This window comes from Manacus candei, unplaced genomic scaffold (assembly GCF_025592945.1).
Source record: "Manacus candei isolate 608988 ecotype Guabito, Panama unplaced genomic scaffold, ASM2559294v1 h1tg000088l, whole genome shotgun sequence".
Lineage (NCBI taxonomy): Eukaryota > Metazoa > Chordata > Aves > Passeriformes > Pipridae > Manacus > Manacus candei.
In genome coordinates, this window is record NW_026138136.1 from 5,536,648 (window position 1) to 5,550,503 (window position 13,856).

General features: G+C 46.7%; 1 protein-coding gene across 1 annotated transcript; it reads right to left on the reverse strand.

The window, feature by feature from the left end:
• Window positions 1–6,904: 6,904 nt before the first annotated feature.
• On the reverse strand, window positions 6,905–13,158 carry IRX1 (iroquois homeobox 1). Its single transcript, XM_051812768.1, has 4 exons — window positions 12,419–13,158; window positions 8,806–9,820; window positions 8,199–8,271; window positions 6,905–7,829 (listed from the first exon to the last, which is right to left on the reverse strand). The coding sequence occupies exons 1-4, from the start codon at window positions 12,680–12,682 to the stop codon at window positions 7,772–7,774; spliced, it is 1,410 nt and encodes a 469-aa protein (XP_051668728.1). The 5' UTR covers window positions 12,683–13,158; the 3' UTR covers window positions 6,905–7,771.
• Window positions 13,159–13,856: the final 698 nt, after the last annotated feature.

Below are 13,856 nucleotides of genomic sequence, written 5' to 3' on the forward strand. Positions count from 1 at the left end.
ACACACACGCACGCGCGCGCACATATACACACTCACGGAGGAAGAGAAGGAGAGAGAGAGAGAGAGAGAGAGAGAGAGAGAGAGAAAGAGAGACCACATTTTATTATCTGACACAGTGGATATTTTAATAATGGTAAGCTCCCATCTTAAAACCTAATAAGCTTTGCCCAGAACAATGAACATGCTAATAAGAGCCAGGGAGAGTTAAGTGCAATCTAGTGGAATCTGTTTACTACAGTTGCCTCTGTGAGTGCCACATAAACTTTTTTCTCCAAACAGTTGCCCCCATTGACTGCTTCCTAATGTATTTTATGCACCTACTTGTTCTCACAAATCCTGACAAAGTACCACAATGCATTTTCTCTCTTTTATTTGCTTGCCTCAAACGTAAATGTACATTATTAAAATATCTTCTCATAACTATACCTCCGTTACTAATACACGAGTGTTTGATGTGGGTCAATATTGCATCTAGAATTCTTGGGTTTAGGGGAAAGGGCTGCTGTGCAACATTTGGCATTCAGATGTATTGAGCTGCAGAGTTAATGCGTGATTAATTTTATTCATAAAAATGTTAATCACTTCATTGTGAGATCTCTTTAGCATTCTGTGCACCAAACACCTTTTAACTTCTTTTTCACACAAGCTCACAAATGTATTTAATATTTTCAAACATTCTGTTATTACCAATAACACTGGTAATTAAACATACATTTAAAATGCAATAAAAAGCTCACAAGTAACGGCACGACACTGAACACAAATGGAAGTCCATTGCCCGCTGCCTCTCCTGTGCTCCTTTCCCTTTGGCAGCAACTGAGCAGTTTCTTTAATGTGCATTTTTTTTTTAGAGTCCTAGAGGCATTTTTTTCCCTCAAGCCTACTCCAACCCTCAATGACACAGCCAAATATCATGAAAATAATACAGCCATATAGCAAACTATAGATGGTGCTAAAAATACTTCTGTTCTCAGGAAGGGAAGGATTACAGTGTTGGGCACATCACGGGAGGTTGGGGGCTCTGAGGGGCTTGTTTTGGGTTCGGATGTTTTGTGGGGTTTTTTTGAGACAAGCACTCAAGCCTCATCTGAGAGTGGTGTCAGGCATTGGTGGGTGTGCCGGCTGCACTCACTGACTTCTTGTTTCCAGCTGGGCAAGGCTATTGTGAGTGTATTCAGCCAATGCACTCATGAAACTGGATAAATGGATTAGTGGATCAGAGACACCATCGGCATCTTCAAAAGGAAAACAGCAGCCTGCAAGAAGACTGACATTTGTGTACTGGGGCAGAGGGTGTGTGAATGCTCTGCCTCCTCCAAAGGGACAAGACAGTGATAAACTTTCCACACTGACCACCTCACTTTGTGCTACAATTGACCAACAAAATAAATGGATTGCTTCATTGTTTTTGAACCGTAGGCAGCACAGGGAAAGCACTCCTTGTGCAGCAACAAAGGACAATGTATTGTGTGGGGCCAACAGCTCAAAATAAAACCTTTAATTATCTACGGGTCAGCCATAAATCTGGAATAAAAATAAATGTTACTTTTTAAACTCGCCTTTAATTCTGCGCTGAGTTTACGCCAGTGCTTTCTATTCTCTCAAGAGAGGCACTACCAGGACTTGGTGTGTGCCCCACGTTTGCATTTTTGCACCAGCTTGACCCCCAAGGAGCATGTTAGGAAACAAGTTTGGATATCAGATGTGAAGGATGTTAATGCTAATTAAAGTAAGTAAAAACAGATAATAGATGTATTTTTCACTTTTTTTACAAAATCCCATGCATGTATTCTCTTCACATACACAAAAAAAAAGAAGCCAAAACTAATATTAATAATGATGACGGGACTCAAGTAAATTAATTCCTTACAGAAGTACATTGTTTAGTTTTAAGAGCTCATATTTTCGAAGTCTTAAATTTTGAATACCTATTTCTATGGGGTTTTCAGTCCCCTAGTACTTCCAGCGATTCCTGTCCACATGGCTGGTTTTATGGGCAAGCTATGAACGGCACTGCATGGGGGCACCGCACAATGGGGAACACCAACCTTGCCAGGAGCCGTTTCTGTAACTTTTCACTGGAAAACATGCCACGCAGGCCATGTTTATTACATGTTCCAGCATTTTACTTGATTTGTTAGTCCCAGGTAAGTTTTACTGCTGAAACCCGGCGACTTGAAGCCTGGAATCGGGCCCCATATCCCTCCTCGCTGCAGCCCCCACAGAGCTGAGTGGTGGGCTCAGGCCCTGCTGGCCATCACTATGGCCCTTTCTGGCAGAGTGGGACATGTGGTCCTGCATAGCTCAGCTCCACATCTGCCACACGCTTCCCACAGGCCAGAAGGGACCTGCTCCAGAATATTTCGGCCATGGGTTCCTGACCTATGGTGGGCAGCTGGGTTTTGGGGCTGGAGGTGGCTCCCCTCCATGCACCTGCAAGCCTGCAGGCGTGCAGCACCAAACACAGGGCTTAGGTGGAGGGTGGACACCAATGTGGTGGGGGGCCTCATCCCCAAATTGAGGCAGCAGCAGGGGAGTAGAGGATGTGTACTGTTTCACTCTCCCTTTCACAAAGCACTTACTACCCACCTGCCCTTCCCCTGCGCTGCTTGTGTGCCTCTGTCAGCCCTGGCTACTCTTTACATCTCTCCTTTTAAGGACATTCAGAAATTTAAAAAATATAAATTAAAAATAAACAAATAAAAATAACCTAACAGCACTGAAACTAGCCAGGCAATGGAGACTTCCTTCAATGCCTTCCCTCCCCAGCCATAGTGCGGGTGCCCAGCCTCAGGGCACACCCCGGGGCAGCTTGAGCCCCATTCCTGCCTCAGGATACCCGTTCCTCAGGGTGGCCACCGGGCAGCCCACCTCTCCCCCGAAGCCAAGCGGCCCAGCGCGGCTCTTCCCGCCACTGCCTGGCCGACGGGGACGGGGCGAGAGCCCCGCAGTCCCTTCTCCGAGGCCGGGCGGCGGTGGGCGCGGGCGGGCGGAGCAGGGGACCCGCGTCAGCGGGAGCCCCGCCGGGCGGAACTAATGCCGGACCCACATTGTCCCCCGCCAGCCGCCGGGTAGTTTCAATACGAGCCTGTTTAACAGGGGGCCGGTGGCCGGCCGAGGCGCAGAGCCATCGCTGCTGCCAGCCCCCGCCTCCCCGCCCCCGCCGCTCAGCGCTCTTTGTAATAGTCTCATCTACAAGGACGATTGAAACTTTATAGTGCATGATTCATAGAGCGGGGCTGCGCTCGGAGCCGCGGCGCATATTACATTAATCAGTGTCAGGCCACTAAAACAGAGATATGAATATGAATTCTCCATATTGCAGGGGAGATAAATGTGCTTGTGAATAATTGATCGGCGCCCATGGAAAAAAAAAAAAAAAAAAAGAAAGAAAAAAAGAAGGGGTGGGGGTGGGTGGGGGAAAACATAGTCATATCATGAAAGTTACCGAGAGATCGAACGAGCCCCGCGACGAGGGCTGGTGCGGCGCTCCCGGCGGGGGGGGGGGAGCCTCATCCCGCACCGTGCCCTTGCCCCAGCTCCGGCCAGTCGCTGCTGCCGGCGGTGAATTCGGGGCCGCTCCAGTTTCCGAGCGAACACGTCAAAACCTCAACCAAAGCAGCAAAAAGAGATGACAGGAGCCGGGAACGATAACAACCATACGAACGAGCCAGTTTGAGAACATGCACTCCACTAATTTTCTCCTTCCCTTTCTCTGCTTTCTTCTTTTCTCTCTCTCTCTTTTTTTTTTTTTTTCCTAGTTAAAAATGGAGTTCTTTTTCAGAATAAAACAGAAAAAGAATAAAAAATGAGGCACGCATACCAATGAGCACGTTTCATAACTACATCTCTGCGACAAAGCCAAATCCCCGCAAAGCTGCCGTTTGCTTTTAGTGTGTTCTGGCAACTGCGAATTTCGGAGTTTGCTGAACTCGAGATTATATCAACTTTTCAGTGTTCTTTCTTCACAGATTTCTGCCATTCTTCTGTTAATGCTAAGTAAATAATAACAGAAATAAGACAGTGAGATAATTTTTTTACTGAGTAGGATGGAGGATTATGAAAACGTATAAAACAATTTTTTCTGGCAGCCTTTTAAGTAGCACGAAAATGTATCTTGGAGCTAGGTTGTTGTGCTGAAAAAAGTATTGCTCCTTGTAGTTCCCATCCGATACAATGGAAATTTTCTTATTGACTTGGTTTATCAGGTTCGGGTACGGTCATCATTGAAAAAAAAAAAAAATCTTGGAAAGTAATACTTTCCAATTTACTCTTATCAGCTCGAAGCATTCCCAATTAAGGCAAATCGTTTAGCTTAAGCTTCTTTGGTATTCTCCCTTCGCTCTGGTATTTGTTGGTATACAACTGCCGGGGTGGATCTCAAGGAAATTATGACAGAAAAACTACAAATTATTTTCCTTCTAGGGTGACGTAAACGGTCATTCCTAGCACGATTCACGTGACAAGCGAAAGCTCGGGATTATGAAGTCCCCGCTCCTTCCTAAAAACCGGGGCGGGGGCGGTGTGTAGAAGTCCCGCCCGGCCCGGGCTCTGCACCGCACCCCAGCAGCCTCCAAGGGTGCAGTAACGCAATGACCGGTCGCACATGTCCGCTCTATCTGAAACTTCCTGCAGGAGAAATGGCCACCTCGCTGTGGCCTGCGGGGGAAGGGAAACGCGATCACCCCTCTCCCCCAGGTGCTGACTATGCTGAGGCAGCGGCCCTCAGAAGCTGCGGATCTACTGGGCACTGAGGCACGCAGCCATGCCAGAACTTTTCTCACTTAACAGGGGGCTTCTCAGCAGACCTTATGACTTTTCGGTTTTCCCTTTTCTAAGGGGAAGCCACCTGAGCTCCTGTCCAAAAACTTTCGGAGCGCCGCAAGCAAGCTCCGTTCGAGCAGGCAGCACGTAGCCCTGGGCGCGCTCCTCTCGCAGCCAGCATTCCGCTCCCAGGCCGCCTCCGCCTTTGCCAGCCAGGGGAGAGCTAGGAACCGGGTGCTTTCCCCCGGCAAACGCTCCGGGAGCGGTGGGGAGAGGCGGTGAACGGTGCTAACCTAGCTGGACTTCATTCACCGCCCCCCCCTCCCAATAATATCTGGGTTGGGAAGGAAGCGTCACAATTGTCAGAGTTACGGGGAGGGAGAGGGGGAAGGTAGTGCGAAATTCAAATAAGCAAATGAGAAAAAAAAAAATCCAGTTCTGCAGCAGACTCAGGTCTAGAGATGCTGAGGCTTCCAAAGGCGGAAACCTGCCAACCAGATAACTACTGGGAATTATCACTCTCCGGAGGATAATCAAAACTGGAAGCACACTCCGGAGGATGTTGCTGGCTTCCTGGCTGGATTCAAGGCGGGCAGCCTCCCCCCCTCCAGCCCAGCTGAGCAGAGCCGCGGGCCGGCACATTGGCTGGCGTCGCGCCGGGCGAGGGGACGGCGCCGCCCGCAGCCCACAGAGGGCGCTGCGAGCCCGCCCAAAGCCCGGCCTGCGCCCCGCTGGGCTCGGCTCAGCGCCGCTCGGAACCGCTTGGCTTGGCGGGGGCGGTCAGGGAGCGGGAATGCCCCCACACAGACGAGGCTCACACGCCCACACTCCTCTGCTGCCTACAGTTCAAGTCCCCCCTGACACTCCTATGCCACGATGTAGTTCTCGCTCCGCTCCCCCAGGCCAGTTCGATACCGCCGCGCTCGCTCCGCCTCGCAGAGCATCTCTGCGCGCCTTTTAGATGCCGTCTTCACCTTGGAGGAGCGGAGCCAGTCCATGACAGCCAAACGCGCGGCGGAGCGGGGCTGGGGTCGGGATCTGTCCCCGGCGGTGGCGTCACTCCGGACCGCCGGGTTGCTTGGGGCCGGCCGCACCTCCCGAGAGGAACTGGGGAACCGGCCCTGAGCAGGGACGAGGGGCAACCAGTGCAGGACTGCGACGATTTCATCTGAATTGATATGAGAGAGACAGCAATTGCATCAGGTTTACACCTGACCCACTGTTTGGCTCTACAGGCGTGAAGATTTTCTTCCCTTTTTTTTTTTTTTTTTTAATATATATTTTTTAAATACGACTTCCCTCTCCCTGAAGGCTAAATTATTCTGGTTTGGTAAAAAGTGTAATACTCTCTTTTGTTGGAACAGTTACCAACAACTACTACCACGAGACTATCCGTGACTTAGGAAAAGGGGAAACAAAACCCAAACAACCAAAGGCCAGAAAAAAACTAATTGATGGTATGCTGGGAACGGCAAGATATCAAAATGAGTCTCTTTTTAGAAACTCTCCTTCAGATATCCTTCACAAAATCTATTTTGCCTGACCTGTTTGCTCCATGAAAAAAGCTCAAAAAGTAGGAGTCCACCGCTTCCACCACTTTGTCAACAGATCTCTAAGCCATAGTTTACCGAGACTGCTCTTTGATTGAGATGATTTTGCAGCTAAATCAAGATCAATATTCTGATCTCTCACAAGAATTTAATTAATATTTTATTTGAAAAATCTCATCTTGCTTCCGACAAGTCCTGGTTTGAGGTTGGTTCAGTTTGGATAGGGCGTCACCGCATTATTTCTTAATGACTTTCCCAGCTGCTTCTTTCCATTTTCCACCATCAACAACCATCTGGTATCTTATTAGCACCTCAATGCTCATTTAATGTTCTCATTTAGGAGAAAAAAAAGAAGTAAACACTCAAAATATTACACATTTTAACGGACCATCTTTGGAAGATTAATGCCTTTATAAAACGATAGATCCTGTCTCTGTTTTTAACCAACAGATCGGAATCGCAGAACTTTCTTTTGAGACGTGTAAGAGCTGCCTTTTTTTTTTTTTTCTTCTAAATGCTAAGATTGTGTTTAGTCTCACAGGAAAACATCTTTTACAGTCATATTTCCTCTGTGTTTATTTAAAGAGCAAATCGTTACAAATAATTCTTTTTCCTAAACTATGATTTTTTTCGTCTTCGGTAGGAATGTATACCACAGCGGTAAAGCTCTTGACCCAAATTCGGAACCAGTTTGGACAGCAAACTAAGGAACTCTGAGAAAAATTGTCCCTTTCATTTTAAGAATGTATTTTATAACATAAGTAAGAGTCAGGCCCATTTATGTCCGGAAAATGGATACTACACAACACATCTCGTTCATCACAATAGAAAAAAATAACTTTAATTTTACTAGCCAAGAACCAGCTTCACTCAACTTCTTAAATTTGCGTGCATGAAAAAGGAAGCTCGCAGCTTGTGTTCGGCAGAATAGCTCTAAGAGTCACTAAAAGCTGGGATTTGCTGTTTTAAGTTTCAGTTACCCAAAGGCAAAGAGACTTGACTTTTTAGGAAACAAATTATAAATGTTTGAATAGATTTGTAATATATGTATAAGATCTGCAGCAACAGAATACATACCTGAAGAAAGTTCATAATTTCATTTAGTTTATTAGACAAAAATATATGATTTAGACAAGTTTTGCTGACGTGTTATTTACAATCTGAAATCACTCTATATACAGAAAAAAAACCAAAAACAAAACCAAAAACAAACAAAAAACCCCCACAAACACATGGGAAACATTTACGAAACCAATAATCCAAGAATGGTTAGAATAACACGATCTGAAATGGTACAATGAGGAAGGGGATCCATCTACAGATTTGTGTAATCACTTTTATGGATTTGCACCACCTTATTGCAAAAAGAGATTGATGGGAGTCGTTTATACCGTTTCCTTTTTTTTTCTCTGTCCTTAATACCAGTCTCTGTAATATTTTTTCACCAAATCATTTAATCAAGCAGAAGGGAGAGCTGTTAAAATTCTCGGTGTTCCCTCTTGCTGAGCCAAAGAGCTGCAGGGGGGAAGGGAGGAAAAAAAAAAGACGTAACAATCTTTCAGAAAAAAATATCTTTTTTTTTTTTTTAATTGCCCGTCTATTCCTATAGCATCCTAGTGTTAGATAATTCCAAAAAAAATCATTCTGACTGGTGTAATTAACACAAGATCTTTGAGGTCTGTTAAGTTTTAGAAAAGTTACAGTCTGGCTATGTACAATTGCAATTTAGTCTAAGTTTGAAAAGATTACAGCCACTCCTGTGCTGTTTTTATTGTCTGTATGTATTATTATGGTGATGATTAGGTGTTATAATTAGTCTTTATTATTCAAACACTGTTTCGCATAAGTAACATTCCTGCAGTGAAAACAAACAAACAAACTCACTTGTCACGGACGGGCTGGAAGGGCGATTTTAGCGGCTGGGGTGGGGAGTCAGTTCTTGGTACATTTTCTCTTTCTAGAAGGAGACAGGGGGAAAAAAAAGGAGAGAGAAAAAGAAAAACAAAACAAGAGAACCATTTTAGAATAACAACAATAAGAATCTGGACAGTGTGCAGAGTGTCCCTCTCACTCTCCTGTTGAGACATATGTGTGTGCATGTGTGTACAGCACTATTCCCTACTTTCAGTATTTAAGGAGTCTGCAAGCTTTTCTTGACACATTTTTAGTGTCACTGAAATTGCTGGGTGATGAGGGTCATGAAGGAGGGAAGTAAAGCAAACTCAAAACTATACATTTCACAGTGCTATTCCTGCACTCTCATTTGACTTGATGGGTGTATAGATTGGGAATGTAATAGGCTACATGAAATGGGCTTAATATATGCAATCAACATGCTTGGGAGGGGGGCCAGAAATCAACGCTAGAGTAAACTGTAACTCAGTTAAAAGCAATCAATTACACCAGGGCTAAATGTGACACCATTTCCCAAGAAGTTCATATACATATGTTGGGGGTGGGGGGAGAGGTGGATGCCTGATGCATTAATTACCTATGTGTTTGGGACTGGTCCTCTCTGAAGGTTTTTCACTGCTTAGAGCTCCCAGGGTTGCTGTTAAAACAGAAGATGGTTGCTGGGCCTGGAGGTGGTGATTGTGATGAGCAGCATGGTGGTGATTTACTCCCAAAAAAGACCTCACGTTTAGCAGGGAACTCTGAGTGAGGAACGCCCCATTTGTCCAGTTGTGAAATTTGCCAATCTGACATGTGTAGAGTCCATGGCTAGGGAGAAAAGCAGGGTGTTGGATCTGAGGAGAAGTGTGGTTAACCTGGGGAGGAGGGGGTGGAGGAGGAGAAGATTTCAGGGCACCATCAGGACTGGTTGCTGTCTCTGCCAAAGACCAAATCTTGGGTTTGCTGTGAGATGGCATCTGTAAATTGTTCGGTCCCCCGGGACTGATAATTCTGGTGCTGTTGTCAGAGGCTTCCTTCACCATGGCCAGTGCATCTTTGGGTTTCAGCCCTTCAGACCCTGACAGTGCCAAATCCTTTTCCTTTTCCAAGTGCTCCTCTTCACTGCTTTGTCTCAGGAGCTCAGGCTTCTCCTCCTCTTCCTCATTGCTCTGCTCCCCATCGTTCTCATCGATTTTATCTATATCTATGCTCTCCAGGTCAATTTCCTCATCATCTTCGTTCTTCTCGGGGTCCCCCTCATTGTCACTCCCGAAGAGGTTTGCATCTTCTTGGTCCTTACTCCTGGAGCCCCAGGTCACCTTGTTCTCCTTCTTGAGCCTCCGGCGGGCGTTGGCAAACCAGGTGGAGACCTGGGTGAGGGTCATCTTGGTGATGATGGCCAGCATGATCTTCTCGCCCTTGGTGGGGTAAGGGTTCTTGCGGTGCTCGTTGAGCCAGGCCTTGAGGGTGCTGGTGCTCTCCCGAGTGGCATTTTTGGGCCGTCCCGGGTCCCCGTATTGGAACTGTCCATAGGGATAATAGCCGGGGGCAGTGTGGGCAGCAAAAGTAGCAGGGTGGACACCCGGATTATCTTTCAGCTCGTACTGGGAGCCCTGCAACACATTCAGACAAGCGGAGAGGAAAAAGCACATCAATTATCTCGTTAGCGTCTCTAACAGACCTGAATAGGCTACTCCGGGAGCCGGAATACGCCTTTCAGCGGTGCAAAAGGTCTTCACAGCCAAATTCGGCCCTCCCCGCTCCAGGCTCTTCACGTTTAGGTCAGAGACTGTTCCCAAATGATTCCCCTTCCTTGCAGAAAAAGGAAAGAGAGATGCTAAGCGGAGCTCTGACAGACATCGTGCATAGTTTCTCCGAAAATCAAGTCAAATCAAACGATGGAAATGCAGCAACTTCGCCTCGGCGAGACAATTTACTGTGCCCTTGAAATTATCAGACCGATAAAACTGGTACTACACCGCACTTACAAACTAATGCCCGTGCACAGCGTCGGATTTATCTGCAAAGTATTCAGGAGGATGCTACAAATGCATGCACAGCATTCTTCATTTTTGCCCCTTGTGAGGCGAGACTGGGGACATGAATGCACAACTTCAGTACAAAGACAATAATAACATAAAAGATTTTCCACACACAAGCCAACACCACCACCCCCGCTCCCCAGATCATACACCAGGATTCTGGAGTAAAACATTAACTTCTAACTGTTCGAAGAGCCTTTAAACTCTGGAATGAAAAGTGATCCATGCATTGTAGAATACGGATATGTAGACACTTTATCTCATAAGTTTTACTTTGATCTGGCCAGAGCAAACGCAAATTGTTTACAAGCGTTTAGAGACGGTGATTTATTTGCAATCAATATTCTTTTTATCATCAGTAGTAAAACACAGCAAGTCAAATTATCCCATCAGGTGTTTTGGTAAATAACATTTTATCTTTCTAGCAACCTCATTAGGCCTCATTATTACCGCAAATTGTCCAGATATTAACCTAATATTTTAGCTCTTGGTTTAAAATTTTTCAGAAATTCAGAATTTATTTCAAAATATCACCGTCATGGTAAATCACTGTAATAAAATACCAGGATACTTTGAGAGTAGGAATGGGAACTGTTCCAAAATAGCTAACATTTCAAGCAGTTTTCTTTCTTCATTGCTTCTATTGCAATGTCGCTTTTTTTCATAGTCCAGAAATACATTCTTAGTATTACTCTGTCGTAATTTATGTCAGCCTTAAAAATGGACCTCTTCAATAATGTCTGCGAAGAAACTAATTTAACTTTGTCAAACAATTAAAAACAGTCATATATTTTAATTTCAGAGACACTGCTTATACACAAGGAGTAGTCCGGCGTAATTTTTTTAATGTGTTACAAGGTGGGCTTTCTACACTCCCTTTATTTCGCTGTCTTTTGTTATTGTTGCTGAAATGATATTTTTGTGTAATCTCTGTTGGGAATTCTTTTGAAGAAGCCACTTGTAAATCACTCATTGCTTCCGTCTCAAATTTTACTACATTTCCAAAATCAAGGTTAAAGAGGAAAAAAAAAAAGGAGGAAGAAAAAAGTAGGAAATACATGCTGTAAAAGTGACTTCGTAGGAAATGTTTGCAGCAGCAAAATTATCTGTTTTCAGATGCTGAACCTTGTTCAACAGCGTGCCTACCTCCTTGCCTACATATATGTATTAAAAACCCTAACAAGTTATGCCTTGCATTCACCCAGTTATAAATATTCACACTTTTATGTGTCGGGGAGAGAGAAGAGAGGGACATTAAGAAAATGAAATGGAACCTATGGCGTACCGCCGCTAAGAACTTTGGAGATGCCAGCAACGAAAACGTTTAAACGACACTGAAGATAAAAATAGTTACTTTAAAAAAATATGCCTCACTTTCTAACTATTACGTTCTAAAGAAAAGAGGGAAAGAAGCCAGAGGACAGTCTGGGTGATTTCAATTTGTTTTAAAGTTAATGCCAGTATGCCTTTCTGCTCCGATGCGTATAATGGGATGTAGATACCCTCCTCCGCTTAATGCAAATCCCATCTATGATACTCGCCATAATCAGAGTATGAAAAGTTCAGATAACAGAACGGCCCATTTTTAAGGCTTAGGGAAAATGCCTCGAAATAAACTGGCGCCACAGGTACCGAGACTTTGGCCTTTCGGACGGAACCTGTTTATTGCTCGGCGGTAAAGAAAAGTACCAGGCGGAAAGAGGAGCGCGCTGGAAAGCCCATTGAAACAGCAGGACCGACAATATCACCCGTCAACAACAACACTAACAACACGGAAAAAAAAAAAAAAAAAAAAAAAAAAAAAAGAAAAAAAAGCCGAGTTGCTAAGGAAAGCCGACAACACGAAGGCAGGAACACTGGACAGCCCTTTCACTGCCAAGAAAAACTCGGAGGAGTTTTGCCCGGCTGGAAAACGACGGGGAGGACGGAGACTTCTCCCGCAGACCTGGCCCGCCGCCCCCGGCCCCTCTCTGCTTCGCAGACCCGCCGGCAGACACGCTCCCCTCTCCGCAGCGGACCCCGGGCCGGGCGTAAGCCGCCCCCACAGCCGCCCCGCCGCCCGCCGCGCTTGGCTTCGCGGCCTCCGCCCGCCCCCGGCTCCCCGGTTGCCCCGGCCTCATCCCCCCGAGGGCCTGGGCCAGTGCGGGGGGCAGCGCAGTGCTCACTCACCATCTGGGAGAAAAGGCCGAGGTCTGCGGTGTAGGGCAGGAAGGCGCTGTAGTTGGGGGCGCTGTAGGGACTAGCGTACATGCCCAGCACCGAGGTGACAGCGGCCGAGCCGCTGCCCAGCTCGGCGCCCGCGGGCCGGCCCGAGGCGGCGGCGGCGGCGGCGGCGGCTGCGGCGGCGGCAGCCAGGACCCCGGGCCGGTCGCTCCCGTACACCGCCTGGCTGGCGCTGAGATACTGCGGGTAGCCCAGCTGGGGGAAGGACATCTCCGGGGCGCGGGCACAGAGGCGGCGGCGGCGGCAGCACTGGCGGCAGCAACAGAAGCGGCAGAAATATAAAAAAAAAAAAAAAAAAAAAAAAAAAAAAAGAGGAGGGGAAGGGGGGGAGGAATTATTAAAAAAAAAAAAAAAAAAGTGGGAGGAGGGAGCCTGCTGAAGAGCCGGGGAGGGGAGCGGAACAAACCCGGGCTTCTCTGGATCTCTCTCTCTCTTTCTTTTTTCCTCCCCCCTCTCTCTTTACTGGAGTCAGGCAGGGCGAGAGAACAGAAATCGAGCCGATAATTTTCTTTTTTTTCGTTCTGATTTCTTTCTGTCAGAGATATATTGCACCCTAGGTATGGAGGAGGAGGAGGAGTGTGGAAGGATTCAGTGGGGCGTCTTTCCTCAAATCTCGGCTCTTCTGTGCTCCTAAATCCCTTAGATGTGATCTGATCAACAATTGAGCTCCAACTGATGTGTCTGCCCTTAGGTCCTAGGCTGATCTTTCAGATACAATTTGAAGTTGATGTTTTGATTGGCACCCACTTGAGCTGCAAGCGCCGCCCCGCGCCTCCCCCCCCCCGCCCGCCGCCCCCCTCGGTGCAGCACGTGGTGCTCAGCCCAGCCCGGGCCGCTGCCTCGGTGCCTGCGTGTGCGTGTGTGTGTGTGCGCGCGTGTGCGTGTGTCCGCGCAGCTGCTCTGCCGGGCTCTCTGTGTGTACTTAACGTTTAGCAATGGGCTCCTTTCAGAAAAGCCCCCACTGCTGTATGACAACCTGTCTACACGATTTTACAGCTGTCCAACATTGGGGTTTTGCTGTTTCGCAGCCTTAGTGTGTCCCCTTTTAACAAAAACAACTGTGTTGCTGGGTTGTTGTGGGTTTTTTTGTTTTTTTTTTTTTTTCTTCCACCTTTAACATTGAGTCCCCCTTGTCGTCGTTGGACTCGGGAACAAACGAGAGTGGCCGTGAGAGGAAAAGGGGGCCTTGCAGCCATGCGGCTTATAACAATTTACAACTAAGGAAAAAAAAAAAAAAGGCAGATAAATAAATAAATAAATGCGATCTATCTATAGCAACCCGCAAACGCCATTCACACACGAACACATACGCGCAACTTTACTGAAAGTCAAGAGGTTCCTAGCAGTTCTTCCCAGAAGAATTTTTACTTGGAACAAAAAATGC

Bases quoted from the DNA above. Each gene is read 5' to 3' on its own strand.
- IRX1 (XM_051812768.1), bottom strand. From the start codon at position 12,682: ATGTCCTTCCCCCAGCTGGGCTACCCGCAGTATCTCAGCGCCAGCCAG. The intron at 8,272-8,805 runs GTAATTAATGCA...GTCTCCTTCTAG, and splicing joins GACCAGTCCCAAACACATAG to AAAGAGAAAATGTACCAAGA. The intron at 7,830-8,198 runs GTGAGTTTGTTT...TCCCCCCTGCAG, and splicing joins TTCCAGCCCGTCCGTGACAA to CTCTTTGGCTCAGCAAGAGG.